Source organism: Carcharhinus amblyrhynchos, chromosome 35 (assembly GCF_965287045.1).
Source record: "Carcharhinus amblyrhynchos chromosome 35, sCarAmb.v2.hapA, whole genome shotgun sequence".
Classification (NCBI taxonomy): domain Eukaryota; kingdom Metazoa; phylum Chordata; class Chondrichthyes; order Carcharhiniformes; family Carcharhinidae; genus Carcharhinus; species Carcharhinus amblyrhynchos.
In genome coordinates, this window is record NC_137358.1 from 8,622,628 (window position 1) to 8,650,010 (window position 27,383).

The 27,383-nt window shown below is 48.4% G+C and overlaps 1 protein-coding gene across 3 annotated transcripts in view; it reads left to right on the forward strand.

Annotated features, from left to right (window-relative positions):
• Nucleotides 1–27,383, forward strand: part of LOC145361741 (transportin-3-like) — a 55,169-nt gene that overhangs the window by 24,818 nt on the left and 2,968 nt on the right. For 2 of the 3 annotated variants that reach the window (XM_080217671.1, XM_080217673.1), the window contains exons 13-22: nucleotides 1,522–1,713; nucleotides 3,977–4,068; nucleotides 6,534–6,610; nucleotides 7,535–7,595; nucleotides 8,869–9,009; nucleotides 11,885–12,001; nucleotides 16,585–16,679; nucleotides 21,136–21,292; nucleotides 22,029–22,196; nucleotides 24,359–24,471. In XM_080217671.1, the coding sequence (XP_080073797.1) occupies nucleotides 1,522–1,713; nucleotides 3,977–4,068; nucleotides 6,534–6,610; nucleotides 7,535–7,595; nucleotides 8,869–9,009; nucleotides 11,885–12,001; nucleotides 16,585–16,679; nucleotides 21,136–21,292; nucleotides 22,029–22,196; nucleotides 24,359–24,471 (1,213 nt within the window). Of the gene's footprint in view, nucleotides 1–1,521; nucleotides 1,714–3,976; nucleotides 4,069–6,533; nucleotides 6,611–7,534; nucleotides 7,596–8,868; nucleotides 9,010–11,884; nucleotides 12,002–16,584; nucleotides 16,680–21,135; nucleotides 21,293–22,028; nucleotides 22,197–24,358; nucleotides 24,472–25,443; nucleotides 25,533–27,383 lie in introns of all 3 variants that reach the window. The other variant, XM_080217672.1, reaches the window with a different exon arrangement.

The following is a 27,383-nucleotide window of genomic DNA, read 5'->3' on the forward strand; positions in this document are numbered from 1 at the left end:
CTTGCATTGTTGTGCATGTACATTGCATATGTATGCACATGCCTGTGTGTTGTGTGTGTGTTGCAGATGTGCATACATCATATGTGTAGCACACGTGTATGTGTTGCACATGTGCGTGCATGTATGTAGCACGTGTGCGTGCACATGTGTTTGCATTGCTCCGAAGCCAATACCAGGCTTAGCTCGTTTGTTGTGGTAACCTCCATCCTCTTTACCTCCCTGAGTTGTGTTTTCCTGAGGACGTACGGTCGAGCAGGATATTACCATGTGAGGGATTGGTGGCGCTGTCTCTGCTTTCTGCACCTTGATTCAGTGCCCTGTGTACAACAGCACTGTGCCTGTCTCTGTGTGCCAGATTGATACCGTCGAGGCCATCTCCAGCCTATGGCAGCAACTAACTGCGCAGTGAAAATCAGGAAGATCCCCGGTTTGGGGACTGGGTAGTGTCGAGTTGGCAGGAACAGTTGTTAAGATATTACCGTTGTTCTCTCTGCTACTGCCTCACTTTGGTCAGAGTTTCCTCTCCTGGCAACTGCCTGGGAAACTGGATGTGCGCACATCCGATAATGACACTAGGCCATTGCCCCCTCTCCGTTTGGCCAATGTTGCACTGCGGCCTTAACCAGCCTTGGCTCGAGTGTCTAAAGAAAGCAGGTTATTCTCGAATGCTTCAAGCGATCGATTAGGGTGATCAAAGCCCTCTGTTAGATTGACCCAGAGTCAATTGTCCCACCGTTTGCACATGGTTCCCAGCGTGAGTTGAAAATCAAGAGTGCAGCATTCTTGTCCGTGCAAGAGAAGAGAGTTCTCAAAATACTCTGCCTTCTAATCTTCCCTTAGCCCTGAAAATAACAGGCACAGTGATTAGCACTGCTGCTTCATAGCTCCAGGGACCTGGGTTCAATTCCTGGCTTGGGTCACTGTCTGTGTGGAGTTTGCACATTCTCCCCGTGTCTGTGTGGGTTTCCTCTGGTTTCTTAAAGAGTCTGAAAGAGGCACTGGTTAGGTGCGTTGACCCGAACAGGTGCAGGAATGTGGCGACTAGGGGAATTTCACAATTACTTCATTGCGGTGTTAATACCTTACTTGTGACTAATAAGTAAACTTTGATAACAGATTGCCCACTCAGCCACCGTACTGCGTCTGTACTGAAATGTTGCCTGATTTGCTTACATAAGTCATAATATCCAGCAATTGATAGTATGTGACGCACTTTCGGCATCCCAAGAGAGGATAAGGCACTGTATATCTGTTATCTCTCATTCTATCAGTCCCCTTTCATTTCCCACAGCCCAGAAGCACTGGGGCCGTTTACAGCACTCGACTTGCCGGGTCATTTGCCACAGTCCGTAGCAGCAGCTAAATGTGAGACTTGCTGCTTCGGACTCGTGCTGCCGTGGTGCGTGTCGCCTCTCGGCTGAAAATCCCCTCCTGCTCGGCAGGGTGGAAGGTTATGGCGGTCGATGCAGGAGGACGGCGTTCCCAGGGCCTGACGTTTTACTGATTTTTTTTTTTCCCCAGAGCCGGCCTTGAATTTCCTGATGCAGCGATTGAAGCAGAAGGAGTTGGCGAACGCGGCGGCCAACTCGATCCAGAACGTCTGCGCCATGTGCAGCGACGCAGTGACGCGGCACTTTGAGGGGCTGCTGCAGGTCGCCTCGTCCCTGGACGCCCTCCCCGTTTCGCACGACTCCTCCATCGGACTCCTCCGAGGTACGGTACGCGCTGGGAGATCTCTCACCTTGGTAAGCAGCACGGGATGGCCGCGCCTCGCTCGGGAACGTGAGGACAGAACCAGGAAGTATTATTGACCCAATGGGCGGAGGGAAAGGATAAAGCAGAAAATAAAAACAAAATACTGCGGATGCTGAAAATCTGAACGTGACCTTAACTCGGCACGAGGGCGGCACAGTGGTTAGCACTGCAGCCTCGCGGCATCAGGGACCTGGGTTCGATTCCCAGCTTGGGTCACACTCCGTGCGGAGTCTGCACCTTCTCCCCTGCGTCTGCGTGGGTTTCCTTTGGGTGCTCTGGTTTCCTCCCGCAGTCCGAAAGACATGCTGGTTGGGTGCTAAGTTCTCCCTCAGTGTACCCAAACGGGTGCCGGAGTGTGGTGACTGGGGGATTTTCACAGTAATTTCATTGCAGTGTTAACGTAAGCCTACTTGTGACACTAACAAATAAACTTCAAACTAATTCGTGTGAGCACGGCAGATGATGCTACATGCTGACTGCGTTTGCCCACGAGAGAGATATTTATTGTAGATTATCACTGGAGTGAAAGCAAAAGAGAGAGATATTCATTGTAGATTATCGCTGGAGTGAAAGCAAAATTCAGCCACGGCTGGAAATCCGAGATAATATCTTAACATGCTGCAAATATTTAACCAGTCAGGTAGCTTCCACTATCAGAAGGTCTTGTTGACGAGAATAGCCAGAAAATCCAACCTTCTGTTTCTCTCCCTACAGATGTCGCCAGACCTACTGAGTTTTTCTGGCATTTTCTGTTTTTATTTCAGTTTTACAGCATCCACAATATCTTTTTATTTTCTGCTCAACTTTCCCTCCATCCATTGGGTAAATATTTCCTGTTGCGTTTTAGTTCCTGTAGCGCTATAAATCCTCAACTCCGTTGCTGTGCTGATGCTTTACGTCATGGGGCAACACTGCATAAAAAAACCGATACACGGGGAGACAAAGGCTTACGCACGCACAAAGGCACCCTTGCACACAAGCATGTGCCTGGGCGCACGTGCCCTTGCATGCAAGCACACCCAGCACATGACTGCACACGTGTGCCGCACACTCACGGATGCATATGTGCATGCACACACATGCAATCTCTCACGCGCGTGCCCATTTGCACGCAGTTAAATATCTTTGGTCGCTAACATCATGACCAGTGACCAGCGTCACCTCAATCCCCCTAACCTATACATTCCTGGAGATTAAGGGGCAATTTAGCGTGGCCAATCCACCTAACCTGCAGCATTGTCTGAAACAGATTAGAAATTAGCTTGTTGAGTCCAGCAATATTTCTGAAATAACAGAATTCCTATTAAGGCCCTGAAACCCCTCCAAAAATTCGTGGGAAGTGTGAGAATGTGTACACTAAAAAGCTATTGCATTCCCCTCTTGCAGCTGATAAAACCACGGCCTGAACTTCAAAATGAAATATCACTTTTATTTCTTCCCTGCTGTCACACTTTTCCTCCCCAACTCTCTTCCCACTCTCCTGTTTACCTTCCCTATTTCTTTTTTTTCTCCTCTAATTTACAACTTTTGATTTGGTATTGCTTCCAGCTTTGTAGCTGAAATTAGTTTGGGTGTTATTACTAAGCTGCATAAATGCAGGTTTGTATCCCGGAGACTTGACTGATCCTGGTTAAACCAGTGCTGCCTCGATAATCACAGAATCCCTATGGTGCAAAAGGAAACCATTTACCCATCAAGTCTGCACTGATTATTTGACAGAGCATCTTACCCACACTCTATCCCTGTAACTTGATAAATTTACCCTGCTAATCCACCTAACCTGCACATCTAGGGACAATTTGGCATGGCCAGTCCACCTAACCTGCATATCTTTGGACATCAGGGGCAATTTAGCATGGCCAATCCACCTAACCTGCACATCTTTGGACACTAAGGGGCAATTTAGCATGGCCAATCCCACCTAACCTGCACAGGATCCCTGGGGTGACATGTGGTCAGCTTCCAGTTCCTGATCGGTGTTGCTTGAGCCGTGTTGGAGGGCCTCTGCTACACTGCGTTGCTGCAACCAACTTGCACTTGCCTATGAAGAAATGACCAGCCTGGGCCTAACACCAGGCTGGCCCTTAAAGCACAGTGTCAGAACTAGTCAACACTCTTCTGTAAGCTTGTGAACGTGACATTTTTGTGGAATGCTGTGCTCGGTGAGGGTAATGTCAGCAGCTATATTGTACAGTGACAAGCTCTACTTCATTCTCACCAGGCATCTCCTTGGTGCTGGCACGGATGCCATCGGACAAGATGGAAGAGGCCTTCCAGCGGCTCTGTTCCATGCAGGTCACAGCTCTGAAGAAAGTAAGGAAAGTCTCGATGTTCAGCTTTATTTTATTAATATATACTCTTCCATGGGATGTGGGCGTCACTGGCTAGACCAGCATTTGTTGCCCATCCCTAATTGCCCTTGAACTGAATGGCTCACTAAGCCATTTCAGAGGGCACTTAAAAGTTGACCACATTGTTGTAGTTCTGAAGTCAAACCAGGTGGAATTTTACAACAATCGGTGATGGTTTCGAGGTCTAAAACTTGCTTTCAATTCCAGATTTTATCAACTGGATTGATTTCCATGAGCAGCCGAGGTGGGATTTGAACTTGTGTCTTCGTAACATTAACTGGACTTCTGACCGCTGACCCAGTGTCAATACCGCTATGCACCATCTACCTGCAATTTTATTTTACTTGTTCATTCATGGATACGGGCATTGCTGGCTGGGCCAGCATTTATTGCCCATCCCTAGTTGCCCTTGGAGAGCAGTTGAAAGTCAGCCACATTGCTGTGGCTCTGGAGTCACATGTAGGCCAGACCAGGTAAGGATGGCAGATTTCTTTCCGTAAAGGGCATTAGTGAACCAGATAGGTTTTTCCAACAATGGATCATCAATGATTCTTAATTCCAGATATTTACTATTGAATTCAATTTCCACTATCTGCCGTGGTGGGATTAGAACCTGGGTCCCTCAGAACATAAGCTGAGTTTCTGGATTAATAGTGTAGCGATAATACCACGAGGCCGTTGCCTCCCTTATTAAATGCCAAGCAAGTTAAATCCCTCTCTTTGATTGATCAGTAAAGTCTCTTGAGAATTGCTCTTTCTATTTGGTTTATTGCATTTGCTCCCCCAATGTGGGTGCTCTCTAAATCGGAGAGACCAAGCATAGACTGGGTGATCACTTTCCTGAGCACCTTCAGTCTGTGCGCAGCCAGGACCCTGGTGTTGTCAGACTTCTTACTGTGTTTACCCCAGTCCAACACCAGCATCTCCACATTATGACTTCTGGTTGCTTGCCATTTTAACACACGATCCTGCTCCCGTGCCCACATATCTATCCTTGGCCTGCTACAATGTTCCAGTGAAGCTCAACGCAAGCTGGAGGATCAGCAATTCATCTTCTGGCTAGGCATTTTACAGCCTTCTGGTCTCAACACCGAACTCAACAACTTCAGATGATTAGCTCTGCCCCGCCTTGACCCCTTTGTTTTATTTAATTTTTTTTACTGTTCTCTACTTTTTATGTCTTTATTGCCTTTCTTCATTTTTCTTTCCCCCAATTCACCCCCTTCCCTTATCTTTTCTCCCCCCCGCTTCCCCTTTTCTACATTCTACCTCTGTCCCATCCCCCCACATCTTCTGTCACAGCTTCTCTGCCATTTGGCCATTCATCTCCTTTATTCTCTCTGTGGATTGCCATTAGCAGTCTTTTCCCCTGGTTTCTGTGGCTATGACTCATCTTTCATTCCCTCTCCCTGCAGTATAAATATCTCCCACGTTCTATGCCTTTTAGCTTTGACAAAGGATCGTCTGGACTCGAAACGTCAGCTCTTTCCTCTTCTCACAAAAGCTGCCAAACCTGCTGAGATTTACCAGCATTTTCTCTTGGTCTTGAGAATTGAGGTTGGCTGGCTTTAACAGACTGACTCAGTTGGCCTAGTGGTATTATCGTGAGATTATTCACCCAGAAACTCAACTAATGTTCTGGGGACCAGGATTCAAATCCTGCCATGGCAGACAGTGAAATTTGAATTCAGTAAAAAAAAAAACCTGGAATTAAGGATCTACTGATGACCGTGTAACCATTATCAATTATCGGAAAAATCCATCTGGTTCACTAATTGTCCTTCAGGAAAGGAAATCTGCCATCCTTAGCTAGTCTGGCTTACGTGTGTTTTGAGCCTCTTGGTTGCTGTAAAGGAGACTGCTTCATAAAATACCTTTCCCTTGATCCAACTCCCCACACAATTCACCACCAAACAGTGCCATCTGAGGCCCCCTTTATATATCTGTGACTTCTGTTGAATAATTGACATCAAATTAGGACTTAATTGGAAAGTCTGCTAACCCATTTCTAACACAAGTGACTCCAGAGTCACAGCAATGTGGTTGACTCTCAACTGCCCTCCGAGGGAATCTGTGGATGGGCAATAAATGCTGGCCTAGGCAGCGACGCCCGTGTCCCACGAATGAATAAAATAATCTGGTGAGATTGCACAATTTGTGTTTTTGCTGGCGTTTCTCACCTTTTCCCGTTTCTGTCTGCTTACCTGGAGAGAAGGAGGAAGTGAAGCAACCTTGTATATAATGGGGAAACGTTGGGATTTGCCCCATTCTTGATGGAGGAGGGTCGTGTAGAGAGAGTTCTGTGAGTGACTCCTAACCCCTCCTGTTGCCAGGGGTCTGGATTGGCTCGGTTTGCGGTACCTCCGGTGTGTTTATATGCTGTTGTTAGGCGAGTGTTGAGCCTCCCACTTTTCTGTCTTTTCAAAGCTGTTGACATCTGAACAGACCAACGGCATCACAGCAGACCCAGCAGTGTGGTTGGACAGACTGGCAGCAATATTCAGGTACAGTCTCCTTGTTTATTGTTGTCTATGTAGCCGAAGAGACTCGTCGAGGCACTTGACTCTCAGATGAAGGAATCTTGCTGGCAACCAAACCGGAGGGGTTTCTATCTACCTGCACATCTTTGGAGGAAACCAGAGCACCCAGAGGAAACCCAGATGGGGAAAGCGTGCAAACTCCACACAGACAGTGTGGAGTTTGCACGGGAATCGAACCTGGGTCCCCAAGTGCTGTGAGGCAGCAGTGCTAACCACTCTGCCGCCCCCAAAAGTGCCTTATTGGCTGAGAAACAGAGATTATGGGCTGGATTATCCAGCCATGCTCAGCCTGAAACCAGAAGATCCTCACCAAAATCAAAGGACCTTTGTGTGTTCCGTGGCAGATGGGATGGGGAAATCCACCCACCACCACCCCACCCCACCCCACCCCACCCCACCCCACCCCACCCCATGAGCTAAATGTAAAGTTCTTCCTTTTAACAAGTAAAACTAGCTGCATAGTAAGGATTTGGAAAGTTTTGCTCATTTTCTGCGGATACTTTATATTTTTGAGAAAATGTAATACCTGTACAACCTTAAGACACTCCCCCGCCCCTGTTTCTTCAGAAGAAATTCTCCAAATGCAGAACTAAAAAACTTCAGCTTATCAATAAAAGGATTTAGTAAAGAAACAACAATACTCCTAACTTGGGGCCACGCCCCAGGCTAATCCAAGCTCCTCACAATTCCAAACAAGTTCTTATTTATAGTGAGTCAGCTGACCATCACTTCATTCTGTAATTGGTTCCATGGGTTTTGTGGGTCAGCTGATCCTTACAGCTTGTTACCATTGGTCACATTACATCCAATACAAAGTTGCCACCGGTTGCATTCTAACGTTGTCACCACCACCTCCATCTCACTCCTGTTCTCCTCTTACGCTGACAGGCACACGAATGCGACGGTGGGAGAAGGGAGGCCGCACCCCTGTCAGAAGGTTATCCAGGAGGTGAGAAACTTCCTCGTCTGACGTTGCCTGAAGATCACAAAAGGGGACCCTTTGTTTTTGGGAAAGGTTGGGCGCTCCACTGGCCAAAAGACGGGAAAATCAAAAGGGGAAATGCTGGAAGCGCAGGCCCAATCTGTCCGCTGCTGAAAGCAGGTCATGCTGTGGGTTGTGGGGCCCTTCTTCAGAGCACAGGGCCTGCCTGATATACTAACCTGTCTTCCTCATGCTCTGCTATTCCAGCATTTTTACATTTGGGATTCAGCCTGTTTGTCCCATCTCCACCTAGTCAGAGAGGGAAGTGGGGCTTCTTTTGCAGGCACAGACCCTCTGGTTAACTATTAGTGTCCAGGGGGCAAGCAGCTGCAACAGCAGCAGGGTGGCACAGTGGTTAACACTGCTGCCTCACAGCACCAGGGACCTGGGTTCGATTCTCAGCTCGGGTCACTGTCTGTGCGGTGTCTGCACATTCTCCCTGTGTCTGTGTAGGTTTCCTCCCACAGTCCAAAAGACATACTGGTTAGGGTGCATTGGCCTTGCTAAATTCTTCCTCAGTGTACCCGAACAGGCATCGGAGTGTGGCAACTAGGAGATTTTTCACAGTAATTCATTGCATTGTTAATGTAAGCCTATTTGTGACAATAAATAAACTTTGACTTTAGCAGCTGCCCCAGTAAAGCTGGAGCCCTGTGAGATCGGGCTGGCCACGCACTGCATCTCGTCCCTCGAGACTTAGTTTTTAATTCGGCCGCACTGATAGAATAAAAGTTGCCTCTTTCTCCTGAGTCCCCAGATATATGAGCTCCCAATAAATCTATTTATTTGTTAGTGTCACAAGTAAGGCTTACATTAACAATGCAGTGAAGTTATTGTGAAAATCTCCCTTGCTGCCTAACCAGCACATCTTTCGGACTGTGGGAGGAAACCGGAGTACCCAGAGGAAACCCATGCAGACACGGGGAGAACGTGCAAACAGGCAGTGATCCGAATCGGGAATCAAAGCCAGGTCCCTGGCACTGTGAAGAAGCAATGCTAACCACTGTGCCGCCCTGGGAGAGTTCTACTCTGCACCAAACGCATGCTGTATTACACCTGGGAGTACTTGACATTGATGGCAGCTAGGAAACAATTCCTTGGCTCTAGAAATTCTTTGTCATGAAAACTGCAAGCATTTCAGAGTCCTCTTAGATTGCAGACTGAGAATTGGTCGTGATTCCTAATAAACACTTTTTATTTTCTTGAAAACTGACTTGCACGATATCCTTTGCATTTGCAGATCTGGCCGGTGATTTCTGAAACTCTGTACAGACATCAGGCCGACAATCGGATGGCAGAGCGGTGCTGTCGATGTCTGCGGTTTGCGATCAGATGTGTGGGGAAAGGGTCTGCAATGTTGATTCAGCCCCTGGTGTCTCAGGTGTGTGTCCATGCACGTGTTAGTCCATTCTGTTTGGCTCTGTACTGCAGGGGACGAGTAACAAGCTGACGGCTGTTTGACGCACAGAGAGGGACAGCTACCTCTGAAACAGGTGGAGCAGAATCCTGGGCAGTTTTGGATACTGACTAATACAGGTTGTTTGAGTAGACACTAATCATGAGGATTGAAGCAAAATACCGTGGATGCTGGAATCTGACACAAAAACAGAAGATGTTGGAAAGTTTCAGCAGGTCCAACAGCATCTGTGGAGAGAGAATAGAGCCAACGTTTCGAGCCTGGATGACCCCTTGTCAGAGCTGAAGACAAAGATATATACAAAGGGAATGTAAATGGTGGTGATAAAGCCTAGGCACTGGTGCTAATAGTACCCATTAAGAGATTGGAATGTGTAAATAGCAGAACAAAGGACAACCTGAGCTATGTGGCAGATGACCCTAGTTGGGGGGTGGTAGGCGGCGGGTGGGGAGGAGATACAAGATGGAAAGTTAAGATTTAGAAGCGGATAAATGAAACGACAGAAGAAATTAAGATTAGAAATAATAAGAATGTAAAGTAATAAAATGGATTAATAAGATAAAAAGAAATAAAATAAATGGAAATGGGGTGAAGGTGGAGAAGATGGTTCATGCTCTGAAGTTGCTGAACTCAAGTGTTCAGCCCAGGATCTGTAAAGTGCGTAATTGGAAGATCGTAGCATCCCTACAGTGGCCTTCGATCTGTGCCGACCACAATCCCCGTCCTCGTAACCTCTCATGTTTATCCTGCTAACTCCCCTGACACTAGGGGGCAATTTAGCATGGCCAATCCACCTAACCTGCACATCTTTGAATTGGGAGGAAACTGGAGCACTTGGAGGAAACCCACACAGACTTGGGGAGAACGTGCGAACTCCACACAGACAGTGACACGAGATCAGAATTGAACTCAAGTCCCCGGCACCATGAGGCAACAATGCTAACCACTGTGCTGTCCTTGTGGTGCTGTTCTCCAGTTTACGTTGGTCTTCACTGGAACGTTGCAAGAAGCCAAGAACAGACATGTCGGCAGGAGAGCGAGTGGGGGGAGATGCGGGGTACATTCAAGCAACAAGAGGGTCTGGGTCCTGCCTGCAGACAGATCGTAGGTGTTCCACAAAGTGGCCATCCAAGTCTGCATTTGGTCTCTGGGATATAGAGTGGACCGCATAAACCTCGTCCTATTTTTTTTCCTCTTCAGCTCTGATGAGAGGTCAACCAGACTCGAAACGTTGGCTCTTTTCTCTTGCCACAGATGCTGTCAGAGCTGCTGAGGTTTTCCAGCATTTCCTGTTATGAGGACAGATGAGCTGCAAATTGTTGGTCAGTTGTAGAGGATTGGGGAGAGAAGGTGAACAAAGGAACAGAAGCATTTGGAAACCCAACGGTCTGAAACCAAACTGGAAAGGTATTGCTTTGTTTCAGGTTCTCTTTTAGTGTCATAACTGGAAGTTGGTTGGCTGTTTCTGTGCTGGCGTACTGTCCCCATTGGGGGTTGACATGGCCCCTATTTGACGTGAGGCATCAGGGCTTCCCCTCAGCATGAGGCCTCGTCTATGCTCTTTCCCCAATCAGGGTAACAACTCTGTTCCTTCTAAATTGTAGCTGGAACTGATGGCTGTGGAAAAGGCTTCTTTGCAGTTCTTTCGAAGCACAAAGAAAATTATAGCACAGGAACAGGCCCTTTGGCCCTCCAAGCTTGCACCGACCATGCTGTCTGACTGAACTAATCCACTTCACTCAGAGAGTGGTTGGGGTGTGGAATGCACTGCCTGCTGTGAAAGTGGAGTCGGACACATTAGGAACTTTTAAGCAGATATTGGATAGGCACATGGAGCACACCAGAATGATAGGGAGTGGGATAGCTTGATCTTGGGTTCGGACAAAGCTTGGCACAACATCGAGGGCCAAAGAGCCTGTACTGTGCTATACTGTTCTATGTTAATCCCCCCCTACCCTTCCGGGGACCATATCCCTCTATTCACATCCTATTCGTGCGTTTGTCAATAGTGAGTTTGTCACTTAAAAGTCACTATCGTATCTGTTTCCACTACCTCCTCTGGCAGTGAGTTCCAGGCACCCACCACTCTGTAAAAAAAAAATTACCATGTAATTTAAGATTTCAATCGTCATTCTTAATTAACCCATGATGCAGCAGCGAGGGGGGGGCACTGGGGTGGTGCGGCAGCGAGGGGGGGCACTGGGGTGGTGCGGCAGCGAGGTGGAGGGCACTGGGGTGGTGTGGCAGCGAGGGGGGGGCACTGGGGTGGTGTGGCAGCGAGGGGGGGGCACTGGGGTGGTGCGGCAGCGAGGGGGGGCACTGGGGTGGTGCGGCAGCGAGGGGGGGGCACTGGGGTGGTGCGGCAGCGGGGGGGGGGCACTGGGATGGTGCGGCAGCGAGGGGGGGCACTGGGGTGGTGTGGCAGCGAGGGGGGGCACTGGGGTGGTGTGGCAGCGGGGGGGGCACTGGGGTGGTGTGGCAGCGAGGGGGGGCACTGGGGTGGTGCGGCAGCGAGGGGGGGGCACTGGGGTGGTGCGGCAGCGAGGGGGGGGCACTGGGGTGGTGCGGCAGCGAGGGGGGGGCACTGGGGTGGTGCGGCAGCGAGGGGGGGGCACTGGGGTGGTGTGGCAGCGAGGGGGGGGGGCGGCAGCGAGGGGGGGCACTGGGGTGGTGTGGCAGCGAGGGGGGGGCACTGGGGTGGTGCGGCAGCGAGGGGGGGGCACTGGGGTGGCGTGGCAGCGACATGAAGTAACTTCTTACCGTGGTTTGGATAAGTAAGCTGTAGTTATCTTGTGCATCTCTCTTTGTCTCTCCTTTCCTCACCCTTGCTCGTCCCAAGATGGTGAGTGTGTACCAGTCGCACCAACACTCCTGTTTCCTGTACCTCGGTAGTATTCTGGTGGATGAGTATGGCAGCGAGGAGAGCTGCACGCAAGGTCTACTCGAGATGATGCAGGTTAGTTGATAGCACGCGCGTGTGTTCCTTTAAGAGGAGTGAAGGATTGCACTTATCTCGATCTATCCTGAAGGACCCTCAGTGGAGCAATCCTTTTAAGTTTTCTAATTGGATCCCTGTTCTGAAAATCCAAATGTGGAATTCTGATTAACACAGGGCCATTGGTTTGAGAGTTTGGGGATTCCATATAAATAATACACAGAGGGAGGGAAGACTTAAGGTCATCAAATAGATCAACATCTTCGCAAGAGGACAAGATCTGTTAATTTGTGTTCACCAACAAACGTAGGAAACATTGTGTTATAAAGCAGAGGTTGATTTCCCCTCTGAGAACCAGCACTGGAACAGCTAAGGAGGAGTACCTTGCCTTATCTGTAAGAAGAGTGTGAAATGGTGTGACCTACTCTTCAGCAGCTCCTAATGGTTAAATACAAAATAAATCCTTGACACTCGTGCTAAAGTCAGCATAGAAAAAACTGCAGCAGGCGACGGTGCAGAGGGACCTCGGGGTCCTTGTGCATGAGTCGCAAAAACCCAGCTTGCAGGTGTAGCAGGTGGTCAGGAAGGCAAATGGGATGCTGGCCTTCATAGCGAGGGGGATTGAATATAAAAGTAGGGAGGTCTTGCTGCGGCTGTATAGGGCATTGGTGAGGCCGCAGCTGGAGTACTGTGTGCAGTTTTGGGCGCCGCACCTGCGCAAAGATATTTTGGCCTTGGAGGGAGTGCAGAGGAGGTTTACTAGGCTGATACCGGAGTTGAGGGGGTTGAGCTATGAGGAGAGGCTGAATAAACTAGGCTTGTACTCGTTAGAGTTTAGAAGAATGAGGGGAGATCTCATTGAGACGTATAAGATGATGAATGGGATGGATAGGATAGAGGTGGAGAGACTCTTCCCGCTCAAAAAAGACAGTAGGACTAGGGGGCACAGCCTCAAGATAAAGGGGGGGTGGTTTAGAACGGAGTTGAGGAGGAACTTCTTCACTCAAAGGGTGGTGAATCTCTGGAATTCTCTGCCCGTTGAAGTGGTGGAGGCTGCCTCGCTAAATATTTTTAAGACGCGGGTTGATGGGTTTTTGATAAGAGAGGGGATTAAGGGTTATGGGGAGAGGGTGGGAAAGTGGAACTGAGCCAAGACAGATCAGCCATGATGTTATTGAATGGCGGGGCAGGCTCGAAGGGCTAGATGGCCTACTCCTGCTCCTATTTCTTATGTTCTTATGTATTTATCTAACTAACAGTGAGCAAATCAACTAAATCCTTTCTGTTAACTATTCCTGAATAAATCAAGATTCTAAAGGAGTGCTGTTCCAATCAGTGCAAATCCCACTCATTAACAAAAGTAGAATTTAGTCACACTCTAAATTACAACCAGGTTTTGTCTCTTCCGGAATATTCTGGGCCTTCTCTGTTGATTCTTCTGTCTGGAACTTCTTTACCTTTGCTATCTATGTGGTGTTTTCTCTCAAACATAGATGAAGCTATGAGAGCCAGTTATTCTCTCTTGAGAGCTATTATCTCTGGCAGGTGGCAGTTACTCTCTTTTTGTCCCACTTCTCTCCCCCCCCGCCCCTTTAATACCTGTGATAACATATTAATATTTCTCATAATAGGATTGGTACTAGGTTGTCAAAACCGTTAAATTTAATAGGTTCTTGGTATCAAAGTTCCTGATTCAAATTGATTGGCTAAATTCAAGAGAGTGTTTTTTTCAGTCTGGGCTCTCTGTGTACTTGTATTTTTTATAAGCGCAGGAAAAGCACCACCTTCGAAAGGCTTCAGGACCCGGCTTCAATTCTGGCGTCTGGTCACTGTCTGTGTGGAGTTTGCATGTTCTCCCTGTGGTCTGTGTGGGGTTTGCATGTTCTCCCTGTGGTCTGTGTGGGGTTTGCATGTTCTCCCTGTGGTCTGTGTGGGGTTTGCATGTTCTCCCCGTGGTTTGTGTGGGTTTCCTCCGGGTGCTCTGATTTCTTCCCACAGTCTGAAAGACGTGCTGGTTAGGTGCGTTGGCCATGCTAAGTTCTCCCACAGTGTATCCGAACAGGTGCCAGAGTGTGGTGACTACGGAATTTTCACAGTAACTTCACTGAACGTCATAGAATTCCTACATTGCAAAAGGAGGCCGTTCGGCCCAATGCGTCTGCACAGATCGCAATCCCACCCAGGCTGTATTCCCATAACCCCACATGTTTACCCTGCTAATCCCCCTGACAATAGAATCAATTCAGCATGGCCAATCAACCTAACCCTCACGTCTTTGGATGTGGGAGGAAACTGGAGCACCCGGAGGAAACCCATGCAGACACGGGGAGAACCTGCAAAGTCCACACAGTCAGTGACCTGAAGCCAGAATCGAATCTTGGTCCCTGGCACTGAGAGGCATCAGTGCTAACCACCATGCTACCCCATTGCAATGTTAATATAAGCCTTATGTGACTAATAAATAAATAATAAACTTTTCTTGAATCTGTTTGTTGATTCTGCACTCCGGAGAAGTGAATGCCACAAACTCTCAACTGTCCGAGAGAAATTGTTTCCTGCTCTCACTCAGTATCAGCAACCTCTTGTTCCAGACTGTCCCCACAAGGGGGGGAACATCTATTCAATGTCCATCTTATCCGTCTTCTTTAGCATTTTATATACCTTGATCTGATCTCCCGCCACCTCATTCCTCCAGCGAGTACAAGCCCAAGCTATTCAAACGCGTTCCTGATAATTCATAGAAATCATAGAAACCCTACAGTGCAGAAGGAGGCCATTCGGCCTGTCGAGTCTGCACTGACCACAATCCCACTCAAGCCCTACCTCCATATCCCTACACATTTACGCACTAATTCCTCTAACCTATGCATCTCAGGACACTAAGGGGCAATTTTAGCATGGTGAATCAAAGTAACCCGCACATCTTTAGACTGGGAGGAAACTGGAGCATCCGGAGGAAACCCACGCAGACACGAGGAGAATATGCAAACTCCATACGGACAGTGACCCAAGCCAGGAATCGAACCCAGGTCCCTGGAGCTGTGAAGCAGCATTGCTAACCGCTGTGCTACCGTGCCATCCCCGGAATCAATCTGGTGAACCTCCTCTGAACTGCCTCCAATGCCACCACGTCCTTCCTCAAGAAAGGAAATAGCCATATTGTGCCATAGTTATTATTTGGGGAAATTATAGGGGCAGCACGGTGGTTAACACTGCTGCCTCGCAGCGCCAAGGACCCGGGTTTGATTCCCGGCTTGGGTCACTGTCTGTGTTGGAGTTTGCACATTTTCCCCCGTGTCTGCCTGGGTTTTCCTTCTACAATCCAAAGATGTGTGGGTTAGGTGGATTGGCCATGCTAAATTGCCCCTTCATGTCTGGGTGATTAGCTAGGGTAAATGCATGGGGTTATGGGGATATGGCCTGGGTGGGATTGTGGTCGGTGTAGACTCAAAGGGCCAAATAGTGGCCTCCTGCCCTGTAGGATTCTATGATTTCTATGGTATCACTGACTGCGTCCTGGGATACTTCTATGTCATTCACCTGTACTCTTTCGCCACCTACAGGTGGGGAGGTGTCATTGGAGAACTCAGTCAAATGTTTGTCGGTCACCTGGTCTCCCATGTGGGCGTTGCAACTGGACATGATCTAACCTGACTGCTGTCCATCAGGAGTTATGGGACAGCAGTCAGGACCCTTTCTGGCCCAGCCATGGTGTTCTGGCTAATTCAGCACTGACTGGGACTCGCTGGTCTACAGGTCAATATAATGATCCACTAATTCAATGGTGGAGCTATGAAATGTTACGGTGCTCAGTCACAGAATGCTACAGTGTAGAAGAGGCCCTTCAGCCCATCGAGTTTGCACTGATGCATGAAAGGCCCTGATCTGCCCACTTAATCCCATTGCCAGCACTTGGCCCATAGCCTTGAATGTTATGATGTGCCAGGTACTCATCCAGATACTTTTTAAAAGATGTGAGGCATCCCGCCTCCACCACCCTCTCAGGCAGCACACTCCAGACCATCACCACCCTCTGGGTAAAAAAGCTTTTTCTCAATTCCGCCCCCCCCAAACCTACCATCCCTCACTTTTAAATTGTGCCCCTCGTAACTGACCCTTCAACTAAGGGGAATAGCTGCTCCTTACCCACCCTGTCCAAGCCCCTCATAATCTTGAACACCTCGATCAGGCCGCCCCCTCAGTCTTCTCTGCACCAGAGAAAACAACCCAAGCCTATCCAACCTCTCTTTATAACTTAAATGCTCCATCCTGGGCAGCATCCTGGTGAATCTCCTCTGCACCTCCTCCAGTGTGTTCGTGTCCTTCCTATAATGTGGCGGCCAGTGAGGCCACAGTACACCAGCTGTGGCCTCACCAAAGTTCTATACAACTCCATCATGACCTCTCTGCTTTTGTAATCTATACCCTGATTGATAAAGGCGAGTGTGCCTTACGTCTTTCTCACCATCCTATTAACTTGACTTTCCACCTTCAGGGATCTACGGACAAACATACCAAGGTCCCTTTGTTCTTTGGAACTTCTCTGTGTCAGACCATTCACAGTATATTTTGTCAGATGTTTTTGTTTGCAATTCTTCCTTCAGGCATTTTGCGGACCCACATTCCAACTGCTCGAGCAACCGAGAGGATTCCAGAATCATCCCGACACCGTGGACGATCTTTTCCGCTTGGCTACAAGGTAACAGGAGCGTTGGTGTAATGGCAGAGAAAGAGACTATGTTCTGCATTAATCCACTTTCCACACAAGAAATAAGTGTATTTACTATTGTCACAAGTAAGCTTACATTAACACTGCACTGAAGTGGGGGGGCGATGGTCTACTGATATTATCGCTAGACTATTAATCCAAAAACTAAGCTAAGGTTCTGGGGACCCAGGTTCGAATCCTGCCACAGCAGATGGTGAAATTTGAATTCACTAAAAAAATCTGGACTTAAGAATCTACTGATGGCCATGAAACCATTATTGGAAAAACCCCATCTAATGTCCCTATAGGGAAGGAAATCTGCCATCCTTGCCTGGTCTGGCCTACATGTGACTCCAGAGCCACAGCGATGTGGTTGACTCTCAATTGTCTTCAGGCACCTAGGGACGGGCAATAAATGCTGGCCCAGCCAGCGACGCCCATGTCCCACAAATGAATTTTAAAAAAAAGTCACCTACCCAGTGGCAAAGTGGAGGATAATGCCAAATTTATTGGGTGGCACGGTGGTACAGTGGTTCAGCACTACTGCCCCACAGCGCCAGGGAGCTGGGTTTGATTCCTGACTTGGGCCACTCCCATGTCTGCGTCGGTTTCCTCTGGGTGCTCCAGTTTCCTCCCATCAGTCCAAATATGTGAGGATTAACCCTAAGTGTCACGGGATATGATAGGTTAGAGGGATTAGCAGGGTAACTTATTGGGATAGGGCCTGTCTAGGATTGTTGTCAGGGCAGACTTGATGGGCCGAATGGCCTCCTTTTGCACTGTAGGGTCCTACCTGAGTTACTGTGAAATATCCTCTAGTCGCCACACTCCAGTGCTTGTTCGGATACACTGAGGGAGAATTTAGCATGGCCAATCCATCTAACCAGCACATCTTTTGGACTGTGTGAGGAAACCCATGCAGACACGGGGAGAACGTGCAAACTCTACACAGACAGTGACCCAAGCCGGGAATCAAACCCGGGTCCCTGTCACTGTGAAGCAGCAGTGCTAACCACTGTGCCATCCTAACATGTCTCTATTTTCAATAAACTTCCGCTCTGATGTCTACACAATTACAGCCAGTCCCAGGTTTACGCATGTCGCATTTAAAAATATTTTCTCCTCGACAATCGTCAGAAGGAGATTAAAGAATCTGCTGACGTGATTCGTTGATTGAAAGTAGCTCCCCGCCCCTGCCGCTGATCCCCTGCGCCTCACCAGAATGGTACCAGGGGTCAGGGGTTGAAGACAAGAATAACCACCCAACCGCAAGTGACGATGATAAATTTCCACGTTGGCGTCTGCTGCCTCGCTTGTGTTTATCTTCTAAAAATAATCACGGGGAGCAGTTTCTCTGTCACAGTCACGGATTTCTGGTTTTCCCGGGGAACGTATGCTGCTGGGAATCTGTTCAATCTCTGTGGACATCATGGGTCATTGACGAGGCCAAGTTCTGTTCCGTTTAATGTGCACATACTTACAGAGCAATCTCAGAGAAATGACAGCAATTATGTCGAGATTTCAACCCTTAGTTTAGACTGAAAGTGTCCAGTTGAATAAATTGTTAAGTTTCAAAACTCCAGATGGAATTTTGTGAATAGTGTTAGAATTCATACAGTTCACAAGGAGGCCATTCAGCCCTTTGAGTCTTCACCGACAACAATCCCACCCAGGCCCTATCCCCGCAACCCCATATATTTATTCCGCTGATCCCCCTGACACTCGGGGGCAGTTTATCATGGCCAGTCCACCTTTGGACTGTGGGAGGAAACTGGAGCACCCAGAGAAAACCCTCACAGACACAAGGAGAACATGCAGACTCCGCACAGTGACCCAAGCTGGGAATTGAACCCCGGTCCCTGGTGCTGTGAGGCAGCAGTGCTAACCACTGTGCCACCCAGCTGAATGAGTCACAGGCAAATTATTACTTGAATAGGCATAACCTGAGAGAGGTGAATACTCAGCAAGACCTTGGTGCATCAGTAGCTGAAAGTAAGCGCGAATATACAGCAAGCAATATAGAAAATATTCTTTCCGGTTGTATCACAGCTTGGTGTGGCTCCTGCTCTGCCCAAGACCACAAGAAACTACAAAAGGTCTTCAATGTAGCCCAATCCATCACGCAAACCAGCCTCCCATCCATTGACTCTCCGTACGCTTCCCCTGCCTCGGCAAAGCAGCCAACTTAATTAAGGACCGCACACACCCTGGACGTTCTCTCTTCCACCACCTTCCATCGGGAAAAAGATACAAAAGTCTGAGGTCATGTACCAACCGACTCAAAAACAATGGACCGCATTAACTTTATCTTTCGCTACAGCCTAGCTATTTACTGTAACACTACATTCTGCATTCTATCCTTTCTTTCTCTATGAAGGGTATGCTTTCTACAGCACACAAGAAACAATATTTTTCACTGTATGCTAATACCTGTGACAATAATAAGTCAAATTAAATCAAAAAAGGCAAATGGCATTTTGGCCTTTGATTTATTGTGTGCAGTTTTGGGCGCCGTACTTACGCAAGGATATTTTGGCCTTGGAGGGAGTGCAGAGGAGGTTCACTAGGCTGATACCGGAGTTGAGGGGGTTGAGCTATGAGGAGAGGCTGAATAAACTAGGCTTGTACTCGTTAGAGTTTAGAAGAATGAGGGGAGATCTCATTGAGACATATATGATGAGTGGGATGGATAGGATAGAGGTGGAGAGACTCTTCCCGCTCAGAAAGGATAGTAGGACTAGGGGGCACAGCCTCAAGATAAAGGGGGGGCGGTTTAGAACGGAGTTGAGGAGGAACTTCTTCACTCAAAGGGTGGTGAATCACTGGAATTCTCTGCCCGTTGAAGTGGTGGAGGCTGCCTCGCTAAATATTTTTAAGAAGCGGGTTGATGGGTTCTTGATAAGAGAGGGGATTAAGGGTTATGGGGTGAGGGCGGGAATGTGGAACTGAGCCACGACAGATCAGCCATGATCTTATTGAATGGCGGGGCAGGCTCGAAGGGCTAGATGGCCTACTCCTGCTCCTATTTCTTATGTTATTATTGTCACATGTATGAGCGTACAGTGAAAAGTATTGTTTCTTGCTCACTGTACAAAGCATACCCTTCATAGAGAAGGAAAGGAGACAGTGCAGAATGTAGTGTTACAGTCATAGCTAGGGTTTAGAGAAAGATCAACTTAATGCAAGGTAGATCCATTCAGAAGTCTGATGGCAGCAGGGAAGAAGCTGTTCTTGACCTCGGACTTTTGTATCTTTTTCCCGACAGAAGAAGTTGGAAGAGTGAATGTCCGGGGTGCATGGGGTCCTTAATTTCGTTGGCTGCTTTGCCGAGGCATCGGGAAGCGTAGGCAAAGTCAGTGGATGGGAGGCTGGTTTGAGTGATGGACTGGGCTTCATTCATGACCCTCCTTGGGCGGAGCAGGAGCCGTACCAAGCTGTGATTACAATGTGTGAAAGAATGCTTTCTGTGGTGCACCTATAAAAATTGGTGAGAGTCATAGCTGACGTGCCAAATTTCCTTGGTCTTCTGAGCAAGTAGAGGCGTTGGTGGGCTTTCTTAACTGTACAGTTGGCATGGGGGAAGCAGGACAGGTTGTTGGCGATCTGGACACCTAAAAACTTGAAGCTCTCAACCCTTTCTACTTTGTCCCCATTGATGTAGGATTTGATACAGGAATAGGGATGTTTTTACTGCAATTGTACAGGGCGTTGGTGAGGCCACATATAGAATACTGTGTGCAGTTTTGGTGTCCTTATCTGATGAAGAATATGCTTGCTGTAGAGGGAGAAAAGCAAAGGTTTACCAGACCGATTCCTGGGATGGCAGGTCTGTCATATTAAGGAGAGACTAAGTCGGTTGGGATTATATTCATTGGAGTTTAGAAGAGTGAGAGAGGATCTCATAGAAACTTATAAAATTCTAATAGGATTAGACAGGGTGGATTCAGAAAGAATGTTCCCGATGGTGGGGGGAGTCCAGAACTAGTGGGTCATAGTTTGAGCATGAGGGGGAAACCTTTTAGGACTGAGGTGAGGAGAAATTTCTTCATCCAGAGTGTGGTAAATGTGTGGAACTTACTACCACAGAAAGTAGTTAAGGCCAAAACGTTGTGTGATTTCAAGAAACAATTAGATATAGCTCTTGGGGGTAAAGGGATCAAGGGATAGGGGGGAAATCAGGATATTGAATTTGATGATCAGCTATGATCATAATGAAGGATGGAGCAGGCTCCTCCTCCTTCTAGTTTCTATGTTTCCATGAGGGAGCTCAGCAGCTGCTGATATTCCAGGTTGATTCACATATTTAGTGGGTGAGGTACTGAATGCCTGTCTATGCCTTTGAAGCGAAGCCACCAGGATGTAGTTACTCCTTCAGCAAGGGGCTGGAGAGCGTGCAAAGTACTGAAGATGAATCTGTCTCAGTCGCTCTCTCTGTCTCTGTCTGCAGGTTCATTCAGCGAAGTCCAGTTGTTTTAATTCAAAGCCCAGTGATGTCCTTAATTATTCAGTGCGCCTTGGCAGCAACAACGCTGAACCACCGTGACGCAAACTCCAGCGTCATGAAGTTCCTGCAGGACCTGGTTCACGTGGCAACAATCAATAAGGTGAGGGCGAGTGTCCAAACATCCAGCCAAAGACCTGAATGAAAAGAAATGGCCGGGGGTAGCCGGACCTCTCCGCTTGTTTTAGGAAGTAGAATTGGTCTCCAGGTGGTCTGGGCTGCAGCTGCGCTCTTTGAGTAAGCAGTAGATAATCTTGCAATCGGCGTCCCCCCCTCGCCTGGCCCCTCCCCTCGCCTGGCCCCTCCCCTTGCCTGGCCCCTCCCCTTGCCTGGCCCCTCCCCTTGCCTGGCCCCTCCCCTTGCCTGGCCCCTCCCCTTGCCTGGCCCCTCCCCTTGCCTGGCCCCTCCCCTTGCCTGGCCCCTCCCCTTGCCTGGCCCCTCCCCTTGCCTGGCCCCTCCCCTTGCCTGGCCCCTCCCCTTGCCTGGCCCCTCCCCCACTGTGTTAATCACTATGCCACAGTGCCGGCCATTGTTAGCCTATTGTTGACCTTTTCAATTAGCATTGACCTCTCACTTGAACAAAAGAACAAAGGCCTTCCAGACCTGGGCTGGTCATGATGCCCTCAAGGAACTTAGAAAAAAAAACCTTGTGTCCTTACTCAGACCGTATCCCTCCATTCTCTCCTTATTCATGTATCCTCTTAAATGTTGCTGATGTGCCTGCTTCCACCACCACCTCTGGCAGTGTGTTCCAGGCAAATGTCCATGAAGGCTGCCTTTAATCTCCAGGCTGTGTGTGTATGTTTGGGGTTAATTTGGTACCTCTTGGCATGTTTTAGCACAGAGAAGATTTTGAACTGCGGAAGAACCTTGTGCACGGATTTCTGGGTGAGAGCGGGGCCCTGCTGGTTGCGCAGCTCGTTCAAGCTTGCTGCTTCTACCTTGTGCCAAGCATGCTGGGAAATGTGGCCGACGTCATGTGGGAACTTCGCATTTTTGATCGGAAGGTATGTAACGGGAGCCAGGTGAACGTCATCCAGTATGTCCATCATTTTGGCCTACGCCTTCCCCCCACCCTTCCTGAACGCTCGGTATATAGATCAATGCTGAGGGGCACAATCTAGATCGGAGCTACATTTGCTGGCCTCAACCCTGGGAGTTGAGATTTAGCTGCAGTGTTGGGGAAGCATCCACTAGAATTCTGGAACTCCTGAGCCCCAGTGAATGCAGGTCTAAGTTTCCCTCACAGAATAAACACCTCATCCTTGGAATCTGTTGAGAGGAACTTCTCCGAACAACTTTTAATGCAATTAGCATCATGGAATAGAATCCGTACAGTGCAGGAGGACGCCATTCATCCCATCAAGTCTGCACCTACCACAATCGCAACCCAGGCTCGAAATGTGGGAGAGCCTATTTACCCTGCTAATCTCCCCTGAAACTAAGAGGTAATTTAGCGTGGCCAATCCACTTAAACTGCACATCTTTGGACAGTAAGGGAGTAATTTAGCATGACCAATCTAATTAACCTGCACATCTTTAGACTGTGGGAGGAAACCAGAAGAAGAAGGTCATTCGGCCCATCGAGTCTGCACCGACAACAATCCCACCCTGGCCTCATCCCTGTAATCCCATATATTTGTTCTGCTAATCCCCCTGACACTAAGGGGCAATTTAGCATGGCCAATTCACCTAACCCACATATCTTTGGACCTTGGGAGGAAACCGGAGCACCCGGAGGAAACCCATGCAGACACCGGGAGAACATGCAAACTCCACACAGACAGTGACCCGAGGCTGGAATTGAACCCGGGTCCCAAGCACTGAGAGGCAGAGGCTAAACACTGTGCTGCTCCCAAACTATGTCCTTTTTTAAAAAAAAGAGACCAAATCTGTACACAGTATTCCCTTTCTGGGTGAACAAGCTGTTGTCTATTTCCGGCATTTTCCTGTTTTTAGTTATTTATATGAGGAGCTGACTGGGCGAATGAGTTTGACACTGAATTCACCTCTGGGACTAGGATTGGAGACAGTCCAGATCCCCTCCTGCACACACACTCTGTTCCAGCCCATCCTTAACCCCTTCACAACCCATCCCCTGAAACAGAGTTAAAATTGGGCACTCACTCACTTGCTCCCTCATGGTGTATTGGTTAGCCACATAAACACAGAAATAGAAGCAAGTGTAGGCCATTAGGCCCTGCTCCGCCATTCATGTTGATCATCAAATTCAATGTCCTGATCTCCCCCCTTACCCCCATATCCCTTGCTTCCTCTGGCCCCAAGGGCTATATCTAATTTCTTCTTGAAAGCACGCTGCGAGACCTTATCGAAAGCCTTCTGGAAGTTGTAAATAAACCACATCCCCCTGTTCTCTTTGTTCCTTTCTACTGGTTGAACCCTCAGAGGATTCCAGTAGTTTCATCAGGCATAGATCTACAGAATCCCTACAGTGCAGAAGGAGGCCATTCAGCCCATCGAGTCTGCACCAACCACAATCCCACCCAGACCCCATCCTTGTAACTCCACATATTTGCCCTGCTATTCCCCTAACATTAGGATTGATGTAGCATGGCCAGTTAACCTAACCTGCACATCTTTGGACTGTGGGAGGAAACCGGAGCACCCGGAGGAAACTCGCGCAGACACGAGGAGAACATGCAAACTCCACAAAGACAGTGACCCAAGCCGGGAATTGAACCCAGGTCCCTGGCGTTGTGAGGCAGCAGTGCTAATCTCTGTGCCACAATTTTCTTCTTGATTCCCCCTTTGTAAATCCGTGCTGACACTGTAAGTAGAATCACTTCAAAGGGTGGCAAACTGTGTCATGATATCACTTTGAGGGAGTATGCCTGTGAGGGAGTAGCCAGGATGCAAAGCGGGCGACCAGCAGACATTGTTCAGAGGAGCTTTCAGGTTAGCATGTAGTGTGAAGGATTTGCAGCTGTACTTCTGAGTTACCAATAGCTGTCAAATCTTTATAGTAAATCTGCCAAGCATTCTTATGCTACTTCAAGTAAACGGAACCTATCTTTAGCTGACCAGTCCTAGGTGAAATTGTATTAAGCTTGTAATCTCTATCTGAAATGCTCTTTCCATCCATCCATCCCTCCAACCTCCTGCCAGGATGTCAGTAACATGCTCTATTTATATATCTCTCCGAAACCAGACATTTTGCCGGTGGCTTGAGGATGCCCTTAAAGCTCTGCCCAAGGAACTGTCAGCTGGGGCTATCACAGCGACGGAGAAGCAAGTGACAGAGTTCCACAAGCAGGTTATGTGGTACGTGTAATTATTCCTAACCAGTCGTGAAGTACACATGGTTTTGATTACAGTCTCGGGTTACTGCCTGTGTATAGCCTACATGTTCTGCATGGGTTTCCACCGGGTGCTCTGATTTCCTCCCACGCTCCCAAGATGTGCAGGTTTGGTGGATTGGCCTTGCTAAATTGTGCCTTGGTGTCTAAAGATGTCTAGGTTAAGTCAATTGGTCGTGCTAAATTGCCCCTTAGTGTTCAAAGATGTGCAGGTTAGAATCATAGAAATCCGACAGTGCAGAAAGAGGCCTTTCGTCCCATCGATTCTGCACCAACCACAATCCCACACAGGCCCTACCCCAATACCCCACATAGTTACCCGCTAATCCCTCTAATCTACGCATCTCAGGACACTAAGGGGCAATTTTTTTTTAGCATGACCAGTCAACCTAACCTGCAGATCTTTGGACTGTGGGAGGAAACCGGAGCACCTGGAGGAAACCCATGCAGACACGAGGAGAATGTGCAAACTCCACGGTGACCCAAGCCGGAAGTCAAACCCAGGTCCCTAGAGCTATGAGGTAGCAGTGCTAACCACTGTGCTACCGTGCCGCTGCCCCTTAGGTTAGGTGGATTGGCCACGCTAAATTGTCCGTAAGTGGATTGGCCGGGGTATATATATGTGTGGTATGGAGATAGGGTCTGGGTGGGATTGCTGTTGGTGCAGACTCGATGGGCTGAATGGTCTTTTTCTGCACAGTTGGGATTCTATGAAAAGCCACTGACTCAGAGGGTAATTGGCTGTGTCTGGTTCATGCCTGGGGGTTAATGCTCTATACTTTGGTCACCAATCAAGTCGTTTCCCAAACAAGTCCACAGCCTTTATATATTTTTGGAGTTCTATCCATGCAAGTTAAAGTTTTAGTGATTGGATTTGAAAGAAGGCAACTTCTGTCTAAAACAACAATCACTCTCTGGCCATCCTTTCTCCCTACAGCGCTGAAGATGCATCAATGATAGGCTGGTCCCTGATGGAATTTTCCGGATTCTACAGATAGCGCCATCCAGTTATCGAGGAGCTATAATGTGAGTTTATTTACCGAGGCGCGCAGCAGTCTTTACCCAGCCCGGTTTGCGGGAACTATCGGCCCATTGCGAGAGGAGTGGCCTGAGAAACCCTCGGGAGCTAAACCCGCTGGGAAACTTGCCTTCAGTTCCCCAGCGTGGCCTTGTGGGATCAAGAAACTCCCCGCCTCCCATCGGACGCAATGGAGCTGCGGCATTTTATTGGCACTCGAGCCACTCCTGATGGGCAGGTAACTGAGGGCGGCACGGTGGCACAGTGGTTAGCACGGCTGCCTCACAGCGCCAGGGACCCAGGTTCGATTCCCAGCTTGGGTCACTGTCTGTGTGGAGCCTGCACATTCCCCCCATGTCTGCGTGGGTTTTCTCCCACAGTCTGAAAGCCATGCTGGTTAGATGCTAAATTCTCCTTCAGTGTACCCGATCAGGCGCTGGAATGTGGCACCTAGGGGATTTTCGCAATTACTTCACTGCAGTATTAATGTAAGCCTAGATGTGACCAATAATAAACTTTAGAACTTGTATCGCTGCCAGCAGGGTATTGGAAGGTCTCTAAATCTCCAGGAACCTTTAATCTCGAGCAGAGTTGAGGTGTGTAATATTGAGGGCCAGGACATAGGGAGGATCTGTCTGCATTAAAACGTTCACCGATGAGAGTGGATATAAAAGAAAGGGTGGAAGGATTAGAGCGAATCTTTTCACACAGTTGGCGATGGTTAGAAGGAGTTGATGGAGAAAGAAACTTTCAAAAAATACTTGGATATATATACTCAAAACCTTGCAGGGTTTGCGGCGAGGGCTGGCAGGTGGAATTACACTGGATATCATTTCTTTTGGATCAACATGAATGGCTTCCCCCCTGCGCTGTAAATCTTCCAATGTTTCTGAAGTAATTTTAAACTCATCTAACAAGTTTTCTTCTGTGAAGTGTGGAATTGCTTTGAGGGAATGTTCTTTAACCCATCTTGCCTCCTTATTGGGGTGGCACTGCAGCACAGTAGTTAGTGCTGCTGCCTCAGAGTGCCAGGGACCCAGGTTCGATTCCAGTCTCGGGTGACTGTCTGTGCGGAGTCTACTCGTTCTCCCCCCTCCGTGGTGTCTGCATGGGTTTCGTCTGGGTGCTCCGGTTTCCTCCCACAGTCCGAAGATTAGATTAATTGGCCATGTTAAATGGTACCTCGGTGTCCACATATGTAGTTAGTTGGATCAGCCGTGCTAAATAGTTACAGCTTTGTGAAATCTTAGGCCGCATTTGGAATATTGCATGCAGTTCTGGTCACCACATTGCCAAAAGGATGTAGAAACTTTGGAGAGAGTGCAAAGAAGGTTCACCAGGACGTTGCCTGGTCTCAAGAATGTTGGCTATGAGGAGAGGTTGAATAAAATAGGATTGTTTTCACTGAAAAGACAGAGGCTCGGGGAGACCTGATAGAGGTCTACAAAACTGTGAGAGACATAGACAAGGTGGATAGTCAGATGCTTTTTCCCCAGGGTGGAAGTGTCAGTTACAAGGGGACGCAGGTTCAAGGTGAGAGGGGGAACGTTTAAGGGAGATGTGCGGGGGAAGTTTATCGCACAGGGAGTGGTGGAACACGCTGCCAGAGGAGGTGCTGGAAGCAGACACACCAGCAACATTTAAAAAGCATCAACATGAATAGGGAGGGAATAGAGGGTCACAGGCTAAAGGCAGAAGGTTTTTTTTTTGTAGATAAATTAGGGCAACATGATCAGCACAGGCTTGGAGGGCCGAAGGGCCCGTTCCTTGTCCCCTAGTGCTCCAAAATGTGTAGGTTAGGGGGATCAGCGGTACAAACGTGTCAGGTTACAGGCATAGGGCCAGGTGGATTACTTTGT